The sequence below is a fragment of the Chelonoidis abingdonii genome, chromosome 2 (assembly GCF_003597395.2).
Source record: "Chelonoidis abingdonii isolate Lonesome George chromosome 2, CheloAbing_2.0, whole genome shotgun sequence".
Classification (NCBI taxonomy): domain Eukaryota; kingdom Metazoa; phylum Chordata; order Testudines; family Testudinidae; genus Chelonoidis; species Chelonoidis abingdonii.
Genome location: NC_133770.1, coordinates 59,528,531 through 59,542,589, shown reverse-complemented (window position 1 = coordinate 59,542,589; position 14,059 = coordinate 59,528,531). Strand labels below are relative to the sequence as shown.

Sequence of the window (14,059 nt, the reverse complement as noted above, 5' to 3'; positions counted from 1 at the left end):
TCTTCTATTTATACAGCAACTAGCACAATGGGGCCTTAGGTCACATGGGTAATATAAATGACAATAAACTTCCATCACCAGAAAACCCAAGCTGAGCTGCCCAATAATTTTTGTAATATTTGCGTCTCCCTCATCTTTCACTGCCATAAAGGATCTTTGTTTCCTCTATGATATTTATCTTAAAATTGATTTTGTAAATGGACTTGACCAAGTTGCAAGATCAGGACCTGTGTTTGGTAAGGAAGCATAGGATCAGAAATGACTGACATCATATCATCAGTCTAAAGTGCCAACTGATTTGTTTATGAATGAACTGTAGACAGGATACTGGGGTAGATGAGACTAGGCACCTCTGCTTAGTCCAGTTTTTAAAAATAATCTGCTTGAAGCATACCCCACCAACTAAGGGTACATCTATACTACAAGCTGGTGTGATTCCCAGCTCAATCCCTGCTCAAGGAGACATACCTGCACTAGCTCTAATCAAGCTAATGCAGTAAAAGTAGGAGTGTAGCCATGATGATGAAGAGGTTAGCTACTCTATGTATCTATCCAAGACCATAAGTATGTACTTGGGGCACCATCAGAACCAGCAGGTATGTCTCCTTGATCTGGGAATTACACCCCCACTTACAGAATAGACATACTTTTAATCTTGGTTTATGCGCTCATGCTTCCATTTTTTGAAGCCAAGATAGTCCAATACAAACTCATAGTCCTTTGTTAATTTGGTAAATCTGCCTTCCTTAAAATAATCCATAGACATGATCCTGAAAACACTTACTCACATGCTTTAAGGTGAGTAATCAGTAAGTAGATTATTCAAAGTAGTGAAATAAAAAATGTAAGTGTTTATTGGATCCGGATCTTCATATTTAGACTACTCTTTTACAGGGCTATTATATGATTCTTTTATATAGTTTTACTGATCAAATCCTGCATTATTTCACAGTCTATCAAGCTGAAGTTTCTCTTTACTGTCTCTTAGCAGAGGAATTGTCTTTGCACTTCCTGCACTACTCTTAACTGTATAAACTACATTTTAATTCACTTTCTTCCCTCCCTAATAAGATGATCATTTTAATTATCTTGACTCTTGCTCTGTTCTTTCTGGTACTAAGGCATTTAAATGGCCCCAAGTAGAGATTAATTCCTTTCACATTTTAAAAGAGCCTGTCCTTTTACATATGCCTTCCAGCCTTTGCACGTCTTTTACAAACTCATCCTTTTTGGCCTCCAGCATTTCTTTCCAGCTTTCGGTATTCAAAGGTACATTTTTTCATGTCCCCTTAATAGCATTGGTTTTAAAATATGATTTTCATCGCTAGTTTGACAGATTTTAATAATTAATTTTTCTTCTTAGTTTAGCCAGCAGAACATCATGTCAAGTCAAAAATAAGAGGATATCATCTGATATTGAGACTGGCTGAGATTCAAGGATTGCATACACTGGAATGGAGAAAATGATCCCTTGCTGAGCATACTGATCATTTCCATATCTGCCATCTGATCTGTTCTTTTTATTCCTGAGGAAAAACTGTTGCAATAGCACTACAGTTACACATTTATCACTCCAAAATCAGGAAACACAACTGGTAAGGTTACATGCAGACTTAACTCTGCCCCCTTATGTGTATACATAATAATTTTTAATTACATGATCACCTATTAGTCAAATAATACAAAATAATATCACATATCTTTTTCTACAATCATAGACACTTCTAATTTTTTTCCGTTATTTTATACTTAAACTAATTTTATTTTCCTAATGGTTTATATCTTTATTGATTTATACTTTCTATATGTTAAGTTCTCGCTAACATTTATTTTAATAATTTTTCAGCACCAATGTACAATACATTTTATTTTCAAACAGTAGCACAGCCTTTTAAATGCAATTCAGGAAATGAGTCTTTTAGGGGCAATTCAGGGGATAAAGCAGATTTTTAGAAATATTTAGGTACCCAAGTTACGGATAAGCACTGAGCAGGATTTTCAAAAGCACCTAGACCAAGATCCTCAAAGCTATTTAGGCTCCTGACTTCCACTGAAATAAATTAGAGTTAGGGCCCTAAATACCTTTGAGGATGTGGGCCTAAGTCTGGCCCCTCATGCCTAACTTCCGTTGAAATCAATCTGGGCAATCAATGTAAATCCCAGTAGGTACATATCCATACCTTTAGATACTTAAATACCTTTTAAAAAATGGCCCTATATTATTACACTAATGTAGCTGTGTAAATATGATATGCACAGTGCAATTTTGAGGTTGTAGCTAGGAGTACAACAATTTCTGGATGAGTCCTTAATTGGAAATTCAAAGTGAGCCTCTGAACAACTTTCAAGTGTCCTCTTTTCTGCGCTCTATACCTTATGGCACCCTATCAAAATGTTCATCCTAACATGTCACCTAATAATCTGTTCATTCTTCTCCACATCAGGTTCCGGGTGTCTTTGACCCCTCCCAACTGCTATGGTCTCTCTCCTTTTTCTTTCCATTTCCCAAATATCTCTGGCTACTTCCTACAATTGACAGTAGGTGGTAAAAGAAGCCACTATAGCTATCCTACTACTTCTCTAGATAGCAGTGAATTGCTCTCATGCCTGGGAACTCCAGGGCCATTGCAGGAAGTGAGAGATGGACAACATAAAGACAGATATGCAGGTTCTTAGCCAATGATGCTCCTGTACTCTCAACTTGTGCTTGCCTTCTTGCTGCTTCTCCCACCCAACTTTACAAGCTAGTCAGAAAAGTGAAGAGCAGCCCATGGGGAACTGGATAAATTCATGGTGGCTAAGTCCATAAATGTCTATTAGCCAGGATGGGTAATGAATGGTGTCTCTAGCCTCTGTTTGTCAGAGGATGGAGATGGATGGCAGGAGAGAGATCACTTGATCATTGCCTGTTAGGTTCACTCCCTCTGGGGCACCTGGCATTGGCTACTGTTGGTAGACAGGATACTGGGGTAGATGGACCTTTGGTCTGACCCAGTACGGCCATTATTATGTTCTTATGTGCCTGATTTCTCTCCTTCTTGTGCTGGAAGGTCATGCAGAGCTCTATGAACTCATGTACCTTCAGGCACTGCTAGAGCTGGATCTACATCAACAGCTGAGGAAGTGAACTACTTAGCTGTGAATTTAGTTGGCCTATATATGTCAGCAAAATTTCACTATTTCTCTCTATTTTTATACCTGGTCCACCATCTGTTGTGTAAGTATGATTTACTGTGTGCTTCATATATAAATAACTTTGTATTAGTAATATAAATAGTACTTACTGTCTAGCAAGGTACAACACTGAGACATCCATGTCCCTCTTAAAGCCACATATCTTTAGCTGATTTTCTATTGCCTGAGAACAAAATTAATTTGTCAGACTTCATCCCAGCAAGTAAAGATCTTGCAAGCAATAACAATAAGGTCTAAAGTAAAGACAGGTGAAACTGGAAGCTTCTGTTTTAAACTGATAAGAAGAAAACACCTACATTTAAGGTACTCTTACTCCAGTTTTTCTTATCCTTGTCATATTTGTTTCTTTAAATAGATACATTGCTACATATCTGGGGAAAAACACAACTGCACAAGTAGTGCATTCTCAAGGGCAGGATTGGGATAGAATAAAACTGGCAGACTAATTCTTGCTAATGACCAGCAGACCCTTGTAGATGATCAAATCTTGAATATTAATAAAGTGCAGAACCTGCAAACACATATACAGCTTAACTGTACACAATGAGCATAAATATACATAGATAAATTGTGCAGGATTGGAACCTAAGTGATTAAACAGGATTTAAAAAAACACACCTGCTTAATCACAAAATGTAACTTGTCCATTTATTTTGACAAATGTAGATTTAATTGTGATTTTTCATGGTATACTATACCAGTTAGTTACCATGGTATATTTTACAAGAGCAATGAAGTCTTAGCAACATGAAACATCAGTATGGCTCTCAGCTGTTAAGACTTTGCTCAAACATAGCAGAGAACATGAGGTTTTCTGCCAGAATTAGTAGGTTTACTATGGGAGAATTAGAAGGTTTTTACTATATACTTCAATGTATGCAATGTGTCTGAGACTAGTTTGGTGCAAAACCTCTAAAAAATCTATTTATAGTATATAGTAAATTATATCTGAGATTAGTGTGGTCCAAAACATCTAAAAAATTAAAATCGATCTATAGTATGTAGTAAACACAGATGTTGACTTTACTTTAGAAATACAAAATTGCTTGGGAACATTGATATATGGCAATATGAGTATGTTACAACCTTGCTTCTCCGAGGAAAGAGGATTTTGCAGTTTGTAGAGTAATTACAGCTGGCTAGAAATTTAAATGAAAAATGGAAAATGTATTGCACAAAAAATGTTTTCTGACCAGTAGTAATAATCAGATATTTTTAAAATGCAAATCAGGACAACTGCGCAGCACAACTGTTTGTAAAAGAAACATGCACAGCACGGTTTTGACATCTGGGAGAAGGTTAAAGAAAGTTTATTTCTTTTCCTTAAATCCCAATATTTCAGCCTTCTTCCACATTCCCTCCTTAAGAAAGTTTATTTCTTTTCCTTAAATCCCAATATTTCAGCCTTCTTCCACATTCCCTCCTTATCCTTCAGGCATGTAATCCTCCCTGCTGCCTCCCCTTTCCCAACCAGCCCTCCCTGTGTTTCAAAAGAACCTGATGAATCTAGATCCTGGTCCTACTGCTGCTAAAACTTCCTGCCCATTCTCCTGAGGCGGGTTCCAACTGTGCTTGCACAGAGCCCAGATTTGAAGCTTCTCCATAGCAGATATCTCCTCATGGAATCTCCCTCACTACCAAAAAGTGGTTTATAGGATAACTCATACTGAGCATCCATATCTAGCACAATTTTATAAGAGGCAAACAGAGGAATTAGAGCATACAGGGATGGATAGGGCATTTATCTGATCATCCAGCTGCCTGGCTAATACTAGTGGGATTGAATCTGGGACTTTAAAATTGGGATAATCCATGACATCTCATTATACTTGTTGTGTCAGTTTCTTTCTAACCTCTTGAGGATGAAATGGAGAGGTGACATGCTGCTGTTTATTTTACAGGTTTTTCTTGTAAGGAGGTGATGAAGGGGAAGTTGCTGCATCTTATGTTATCAAAGACTCTTTCCCTTTAGAGATAAAATGGCATAAGGGAAGGGTAGGCAGTCTTACTCAGCTGGCATGGCAAGGTTTGATTTTCTGTATATTTTTCTCTCACCACAATAGGGATGGGATGGAAAGTGATTTTGCTGTATGGGTCACTGCCTCTCACCCCAACGGGGAGAAGGTGGAAGGGGAGGTTGCTGTGTGGGAGTCACTACCTCGGAAGGATGCAGGAGGGAGTCACTGTTTAATCCCAATAGAGAGGGCATGAGGGTTACTGTGAAGGTCGGTCTCACTCCCCATGGGGGCTAGACTCACAGAATATCTCAGTTGGAAGGGACCTAAGGAGACCATCTAGTCCAACTCCCTGCTCAAAGCAGGACCAATCCCAGGACCGGCGCCAGCATTTCTGGCGCCCTAGGCGCCGGGCCATTCTGCCGCCCCGCGCGCGGGTCTCGCAGCTCCAGCGGAGCTGCCGCACGCATGCCTGCGGCAGGTCCACCAGAGCCACGGGACCAGCGGACCATCCGCAGAAATGCCTGCGGCAGGTCCACCGGAGCCGTGGGACCAGTAGACCCTCCGCAGGTACGACTGCGACAGCTCCACCGGAGCTGCCGCCCACCCCATAATGCTGGCGCCCTAGGCGACTGCCTAAGTCTCCTAAATGAAAGCGCCAGCCCTGACCAAACCCCAGGCAGATTTTTTGCCCCAAATGGCCCTTTAAGGATTGAACTCACAACCCTGGGTTCAGGAGGCCAATGCTCAAACCACTGAGCTATCTCGTTACTATAGGAGTCACTCTCTGACCCATGGGGATGGCATGCATGGGGTTGCTGTGGGAGGCACTCTTTCACCCCCATTGTGATGGCATGCATGGGGTTGCTGTGGGGAGCACTGTCTCACCCCCACTGGTATGGGATGCATAGGGGTCACTGTCTCACCCCAACAGAGAGGGCATGGGGGGGTTCTGTGGGGGTCATGGTCTCATCCCTCTTGGGGGTTGCTGTGGGGTCACAGTTTTACCCCCATGCAGTGGGTTTGGGGTTCCCGTGGGGGTTACTGCCTCTCTCCTTCAGGGAGATGATGAGGAGTCAGTGTCTCACCCCAAAGGGCAGAGGCAGTGGTCCTGTCAGCCTCTCCCCGTACGCCGACCATGTGCCTGGGGGGAGGGGAGGGGAATGGCCAAAATTATTTGGCATATTTGCATCAAGTTAATAAATAGTTTCAGGTTTACCAGAACTCAGTTTTTGGATGAATAAACCACTTAGGAGCAACTTATACATGTTATCAAGAGTTTGGGATATTGAAACCTACATTTCTTAAGAGTAAAACTGAGATGGTTTATCATGCACACACACACACACAGATAGAGTATTATACTGTAATATCTTCATTAAAATATCCTCCAATTTGCTGGTTATAAAGTAGCCATCAGACCTTTTCATGATAATAAAGACTTCTTATGAGGACATATTATGTGCACAACATATATGTTGTGATGATTTACACATATGACAAATTATAGTTTCACAGGATACTTTTCATGCACCTATGAGCTGAAGGGGGGCAACTGCGCCAGAAGTGGAACGGACAACAGGAGAAGGTGGGTGGCTGGATTGTTGCACTGCTAGAAGTGAACACCTTTACAATCTGGCTGGAGCTCCACCATCTGGGCAAGGCGCTGACATCTCCCAGCTTACTTGACTTACCCTCTCCTGCCCTTCATAGGCCCAGCCCCACCTACTTGTGACTCTTTACCAACCAGCTCCAGCCCTCACGCCAAGGGGCAGGGCTTGTGGGCTTTAACTGCCACTGTATCTTCACTCCTGGTGGATTTGGGGGCAGGGGCCTAAAACTCACAGAGAGAATCTGGCCCCCTCTTCAAATTTTGTGGATGGTGTTTACAGTGGGCCAAACCAAGCCCCCAATTCCACTTTCTCTCCCTCCACACAAAATGGAATCCCCCCACCCACAGGTGTTGAAAGAAGCCACTACTGCTTCTCCCAAAAGTTGAACTTCATAATCTCCACTCAGCTCTCAAGGCCAGTGGCCCCCTTCTTATCCTTGCCATAGCTGCTTGCCAGTACTTCTCTGCCTCCTGATCTAACTAACCGCCCCCTGCCAGTTCCTGGCCTGAAAGGCAGTTTAGGAACTAGCAGCAGGTCATAATATAGGAATGTTAAGCAAGCAAACATTCATTCAGAAACAACCTCCTCTTTCTCAGATGGAGTTCTAGCATCACCTAGCCTGACCAGCAGTTGTTCCCATGTTAAAAACATTGAATAGGAAATAAACTTTAATCTTTAGTCCCTGGTTCAGGAAAGCAACCATCTCAGGAAAATACATAAAGCACCTGCTTAAATGCTTTCCTGTCTCAAATCTTGAGGTACTTCTGTGAGTGAGGTTAAGGATATACAAAGATTATTCCATCACCTAGTTCAGGGGTGTAATCCACAGAGCACACAGTGATATTATGTAACAATTTAGGACTGGGAGTGCGGCAGAATATAATTTCTAACTGAAACTTCAGGACGCATTTAATCAGACTGAATGCAATTACTAGAGTTGAAATTTGGCCAAGGCACCACTCCATTTTTTCCTAAGGTATCTATACTGATAAAAAGGATTTTGTGGTTTGTGGCTCTGTGCTGGGGGTGGGGACAGGCCAGCCCGGGGGCTCTGTACTGTGTGGGGGACAGGCCGGCCCAAGGGCTCCGTGTTGTGGGGCAGGACTAGAGAGCAGTTCCTCAGTGACTACAATGATGGGCATGCTAGGCATGGCAAAAATAGGCACAAGAGACTTCGTTCAGGAAAATGAGGGAAGCACTTGATCTGCTTTCCTAGCATTCCTTTAAATAGATGCAAGTGAGAAGTTACACGGCTTTTAAATTAGAGCTCACTGTGCATTGTGGAATATAAAAGTCCTGGTAAGTACAGACTTTATCTAACTGCTATCTAAAGCAAAAGTTTGTGTTTTTTCTTAACAGTCTGATAAACGGCAATTCGACATTTAAGGAATGGACAGCGACAGATACACTGAGCAGTCAGCAGTAGCTGCAGGGCTTTGGAGGTGACTGGTGACTCTGTGAGAGAGGGAGATAAAGAGGTAAATCATTCTTACCACAACTTATGTACAGCACTACTTCATATGACAATTCGAGCTAGGAATGTGTGTTTTGAAGTGGAGAATATGTGCCCAGTGAATATAAAGGAACCACCTCTAGAGTTCAAGGGCAGCCAGAAAGCTAAGAGAGACCTAAAAAGACAAGGTGGGTGAAGGGGATATCTTTTATTGGACCAACTTCTGATGGTGAGAGAGGCAAGAAGAGCTCTATGTAAGCTCCAAAGTCTGTGTCTCATCAACAGAAGTTGGTCCTACAAAACAGGGGTTCTCAGCCTTTTACTTTCTGAGTCCCGCCCCACCATGCTATAAAAACTCCACAGCCCACCTGTGCCACAATAACAGCTTTTCTGCATATAAAAAAGTGGCATAGTATACCCCATGGGAATATCCTACACCCCCATGTTTATCCTTATAAAATGATGGTGTGGTATCCAATGCAAAGTTTGTCATGTTGGGTGTCTTCGGAAGGCTCATGATGCACTGAGCATTGTTGTTACATAATGTTATAGCAATGTTATAGGTCATAATTTCATGTATATAGTTATAAGGCTGAAAATGTATCCTCATGGCTTAAAGTAACCCCAGGCAAAAACTCCCCAAGAGTCAAGAGGGGAAGTTCACACCTCATCAGGGCATGTATGGGACAAACCCAGCCCAGCCTCACAGGAACAAAGGACGCTGGCCTAGGCAGCAACAAAAGGATCTGTTGGACTCTCAAGTGAGTTACCCCCCTTCCTTTGGTCAGTTTGGGACTGCGATGAGGTAATGCTCACCTGACCCTGATGGGCGGGGAGGGTGGCAAAGCCAAGAAGGAAAAAAGAACGTGATAAAAGGGAGAGACATTTGCCATGCTTTTCCTCTCTCCTCCACCTACATCTACAGATACTGCGCCAAGCGACTGAAGTGCTGATCAAAGGGGAGATCCTGGCTAAAGGGCAGCAAGCCAGCCTGTAGTGAGAAGCATCTCAGTTTGCAAGGGCATTGAAAGTGTTAAGATCTGCTTAGAATACGTTTTGCTTTTATTTCATTTGACCAAATCTGACTTGTTATGCTTTGACTTATAATCACTTAAAATCTATTTTATAGTTAATAAATCTGTTTGCTTATTCCACCTGACGCAGCATGTTTGGTTTGAAGCATGTTAGAAACTCCCCTTGGGATAACAAGCTGGGTACATATCAATTTCTTTGTTAAATTGAAAAACTCATATAAGCTTGCAGTATCCAATGGGCATAACTGGACACTGCAAGATGGAGGTTCGTAGGGATCAGTCTCGGACTGGAGATATTGGCTACTGTCATTTGGTTGCACAATCCAAGGAGCAGCTTACATGCCAGAGGCTGTGCGTGAACAGCCCAGGAGTGTGGGTTCTCACAGCAGAGCAGAGTAAGGCTGGCTCCCACAGTCAAGGATTGGGGTGACCAAGCAGGTCATTGGTCCGGATAACAACAGAAGGGAATGTCACAAAAAGCCAGGGCCGGCATTAGGGGGTAGCAAGCAGGCAAATTACTTGGGGGTCCTCATGTCACAAGAGCCCCCACAAAGCTACATTGCTCGGGCTTCAGCTTCAGCCCTGGGTGGCAGGGCTCAGGGCTTGGGTTTCAACCCCATGTGGCAGGGCTTCAGCTTTCTCCCCTGGGCCCTAGCAAATCTAACACTGGTCCTGCTTGGAAGCCCCCCGCAAAAACCTGCTTACAGTCCCCCAGGGTGCCTTGGACCCCTGGTTGAGAACCACTGCTATAAAAGATATTCTCCTCACCGACCTTGACTATCTAATATCTTGGGACCAACCTGGCTACAACAACAACACTGCAAACAAGAGAAGCCTAAAGAAGAGGAAGGATGAGCAAAGCCAGAGAAGAGGAGGAAGTGGGAAAGATTCAAAGCAGCCACACAGGAGATGCAATGATTCTGGAAGCAAATAAGGAAGTAAAGTGCTATGTAATCTGGAGCAGCTGTACAGAAAAGGTTGGAGGATTCACTGCAGTCTGCTTCAAAATCTATAAAAACAAGGGTCAGAAGGCAGTCTTCTATGCTGGTGTGCACTAGGTTGTGGAGGGAGAAATCAATATAATCTGATTGTGTTGTTTTTACTTTGAAAAACAGGAGTGGAAATTCTGCTGCCTATTAGCTCCTGTCTTACAGGAGAGCAGAGTTCTCACTTTAAAGTGAATGTTGTACAGAAGAATCTGATTTTCCATCCCCTTTACATCTTTGTTCCTGAAAGGGACATTAGGGAAAAATCATTCTAAACATCCTTGTTAGTCTTTACATTTCCCCTTGTAGTGGGGTGCTCACCCACTCCTGCCCTGAAAGAGGGCTGCAGGGGTAAAAGCAGCCCTGGAGAGGGCTGCAGCTCTGAAAGCTGGGCTGATTGGGAAGCAGCCACAGCTGTAGCTGGCTTAATAAGGGCCCAGCTGGCTCTTATAAGAGGGCAGTGAGCCAGAAGCACACACGGTCTCCCTCTGCCTTCAGTGAGAGAGGGGGGCCTATCTGCTGGGAAACTCAGGGTGCTTAGAGTGAGGTAGGACTGGGGAAAGGACAGAGGGGCTGGGGAGCTCCAGGCTGGCAACTTCCCAGGCTGCAGGGCCTTGTCCAAGGCCCCATAGAGGCACTGGGTTGCAGAGAGAGGCAGCGGGTCCAGACCCAACCTTGCCAATGATGAGTGGCTGATACTGCAGTCTGCCCCAGTGAGTGGGGGCTAGTTGGTGACTGGCAGTAGCCTATGACTGAGGCAAGGTAGGGATAGGGGGGTGGGGGGTCTCCAGGAAGGGGAAACCCTGACACTAAGGGGTGTACTGCCAGTGGGTAGCACCCCAGATAAAGGGGCACTGGAGTCCCAGATGGGACATTGGGCCCAAGCAGCAGCGGGATACCAGCCTGCAGACGGTGCTCCAAGGGTGGCAGAGCTAATTATGGGAAGAAACCAGCAGGAGGCACCACAGGAGTGATCCCTGCACCGCTACACCCGTCCTCCACCTTATTCATCCCAAATACACTTCTGGTCAAAGCTAATAGGACAAGATCATCTTGGAGCTCAATACCTCTGCCATATTTATTCCCAAACAACAATCTTTATTAAGGTTAAGTACCTTAAGGGCTCCTTTTCCCCTCCCAAACTTTCTCTATCTTGTCAGGTTTTATAATGTAAACTCTTTGAGGTAAGGATTTTTTTTATTACACATTTGTAAAGCGTCTAGCCCAATGGGGCCCTGATCTCAGCAGGGGCCTCTGTGATCTGTAACAGCGATAATTTGTACAAAAGCGCTGTAAGATAATTATTTTAACATAACAATTAAAAGCCAGAAACAGAGTTAAGGTTACACTTAGAAAAAACAAAGCATTTAAAAGTCTGGAAATTCACAGTTAGAGAGAGACAACTTTCCATCTAATCAATTTTAAAAAATGAGACAAAAGTATTTTCAGTATTAACCTGAAGACCAGAAATCAAACTTGATCTAGAGACTAAGCAGGCCTGGTTACATTTTAGATCTTTCTGTGTGTAGCTGTTTGTGCAGATTTTGCCTCAATTTTTGTGCATATGAGTTCTTAGGCTAAATTTCTCAAACTTGAGTGCTTAAAGTTAGGAAATTAACCCCAAATTTAGGCACATCAGTAAAAGTGGCCTAATTTCCAGAGGTGGTGAGCACTTGCAGCTCCTACTGACTTTGTGGGAGATGTCTGTTCAGCAGTTCGGTAATAATGTCATGATTTCCAGATGTGCCTTACTATGAATTTAACTTTATGTACCCACATTTGACTATTTTAGCTTATGCATCTTATGTAAAAACTTGAGTATCATCTTTATACCCTAGGATCTGTATGTACCACACAGAGAGAGGTAGAAATAGATACACAGAAAGATTTAAAATTAAGTATTTTTAGTGCTTGGGAAACCAGTACAGCACAGATTACAGCAGTACAACCAACTTCCCCTCATGATTGAGCCTTAATGTATCAGAATAAATTCTAGAGGCAAAAGGATAACTCATAATCCCTGGCCCTTTCTGTGTGATCACATGTCCAAGAGAAACTAGGCTGAAATCACTAACTCTGAACAGCTATCAGATGATAACAACTTTCAGTCTCTACTGAATAGAGTTGGATTCAACACCACAGAAATCAATGGCAACACCATGGAAATCAATGGCAAATTATTGCTTTGCAGATTACTGAGTCCTGGATTCACGCAGTCTCTGTGCGGAAAAAAAGGAGAAACACACACACTATAAAACATATGGAGGACATTAACCATCAAATTCTAGCATGAACGAAGACGGTGCAGTTGTCAAAGCATTAAATATTTCACAAATCTAAAGAAAAGTGATATTGCAAAACAGCAAAAGTAGATTTTAGAATTAAAGTTCGTTTATTGTATGTGAGCCATGTATAGGAACATATAGAATCAAAGGAAATACTACTAAGGGAGCAGATAGGAAGGATGGTTACAGCTGTGGATTGGAACTTGAAAGTCCTGGGTTCAGTTCCTGGCCCTGTTGCAGTTCTTCCTGTGACCTTGCATAAGCCAGTAAATCTCTCTGTAGTTCATTTTCCCTTCTCATCCCCTTTGTCTGTCTTTTCACTTTAGCTCACACACACCTAGCACAATGGATTAAAAATATTACTACCAAATGCAGAAGTCCTATCACATCACTGAGCATCCACTCTTCTGTTGGGCAAGGATACTGTTCATGATAATAGGTATCTTAATTAGTATATCTGATACATCTACTATGGACTATGTTTTCGTTCCCCTTTTGTATTTACTTTCTGTGACTATCAATCAGAACCAATTCATTTAAAATGTGAATATTAACAGAAAATACTGTACAGGATTTACAGTCGAGTAGTCCGATTTGATGAGTAAAATTAAGAGGCTCTTGTCCTTTGAAAATGCAAATTATGAATATTTTTGACATATTTAGAGAATTGTCACCAGACCCTGAAGCAGTGCTGTCCTAGTCTAGTATTTTCCAGCTGTAAATACTTTCAAATACATTTTATCCACTCTGCTCACACAAAAAAAGCACAATTAGGTGCTCTGTAAAATAAATTTAATCATTGATTAAACATAACTAATCAACATGAGCAACATGCAGTTTAACCTCACATTTACCTTGAAACATACCTTCAGAGTAGTAACAGTTATGCAACTAGTGTCAAAGTCAGATTCAGGACTTACAATTTATCAGACCACTTTGTTTATTAGCAAACTGCTTTCCTAATACACCCAGATAATGTGAGCACCATGTAAGACTCAAACTATCTTATTTATACAGATAAAAGGGCGCAAATTTAACAAGTTAACAAAAGGAAGCAGAATCTGATAAGTTTACCAGGGCTAGACATGCATATCTTATTTCCTTTCTAACTATTACTGATCTCCTGTTAATGTTCCACCATTAGCTTAAGTGGACCCATTATTTCGTACCTTAATGTTTCTCTTCCTAACAACTATATTTCAACATTTCTTATTTTTGGTTAAAGGAACATACAGCATTTCTTTAATCCATTCTATTTTTACAATATAATTCATTCTACTTTCACACTAGCATAGATTGCATCTAAGGGTTGTCTACGCTTAAAATGCTGTGCTGATGCAGCTGTGTCACTATAGTTGGCGACAGGAGCGGCTCTACCATTTTTGCAGCCCCAAGCAAAAAAAGAAGGGAAAAAAAAATCCACCTGGACTGTGCCGCCCCAAGAATGGACCGAATGCCGCCCCTTAGCATGTGCCACCCCAGGCACGTGCTTCCTCCGCTGGTACTTGGAGCTGACTCTGGTCGGTGATTCCTCATAG

At 42.3% G+C, this 14,059-nt stretch overlaps 1 protein-coding gene across 2 annotated transcripts in view; it reads right to left on the bottom strand.

Moving 5' to 3' along the window:
- LRRC72 (leucine rich repeat containing 72) overlaps nt 1–14,059 on the bottom strand; it is an 87,844-nt gene that overhangs the window by 43,493 nt on the left and 30,292 nt on the right. For both annotated transcript variants that reach the window (XM_032801420.2, XM_032801417.2), the window contains exon 2: nt 3,285–3,358. In XM_032801420.2, the coding sequence (XP_032657311.1) occupies nt 3,285–3,316 (32 nt within the window). In that variant the 5' untranslated portion in view covers nt 3,317–3,358. The remainder of the gene's footprint in view (nt 1–3,284; nt 3,359–14,059) is intronic.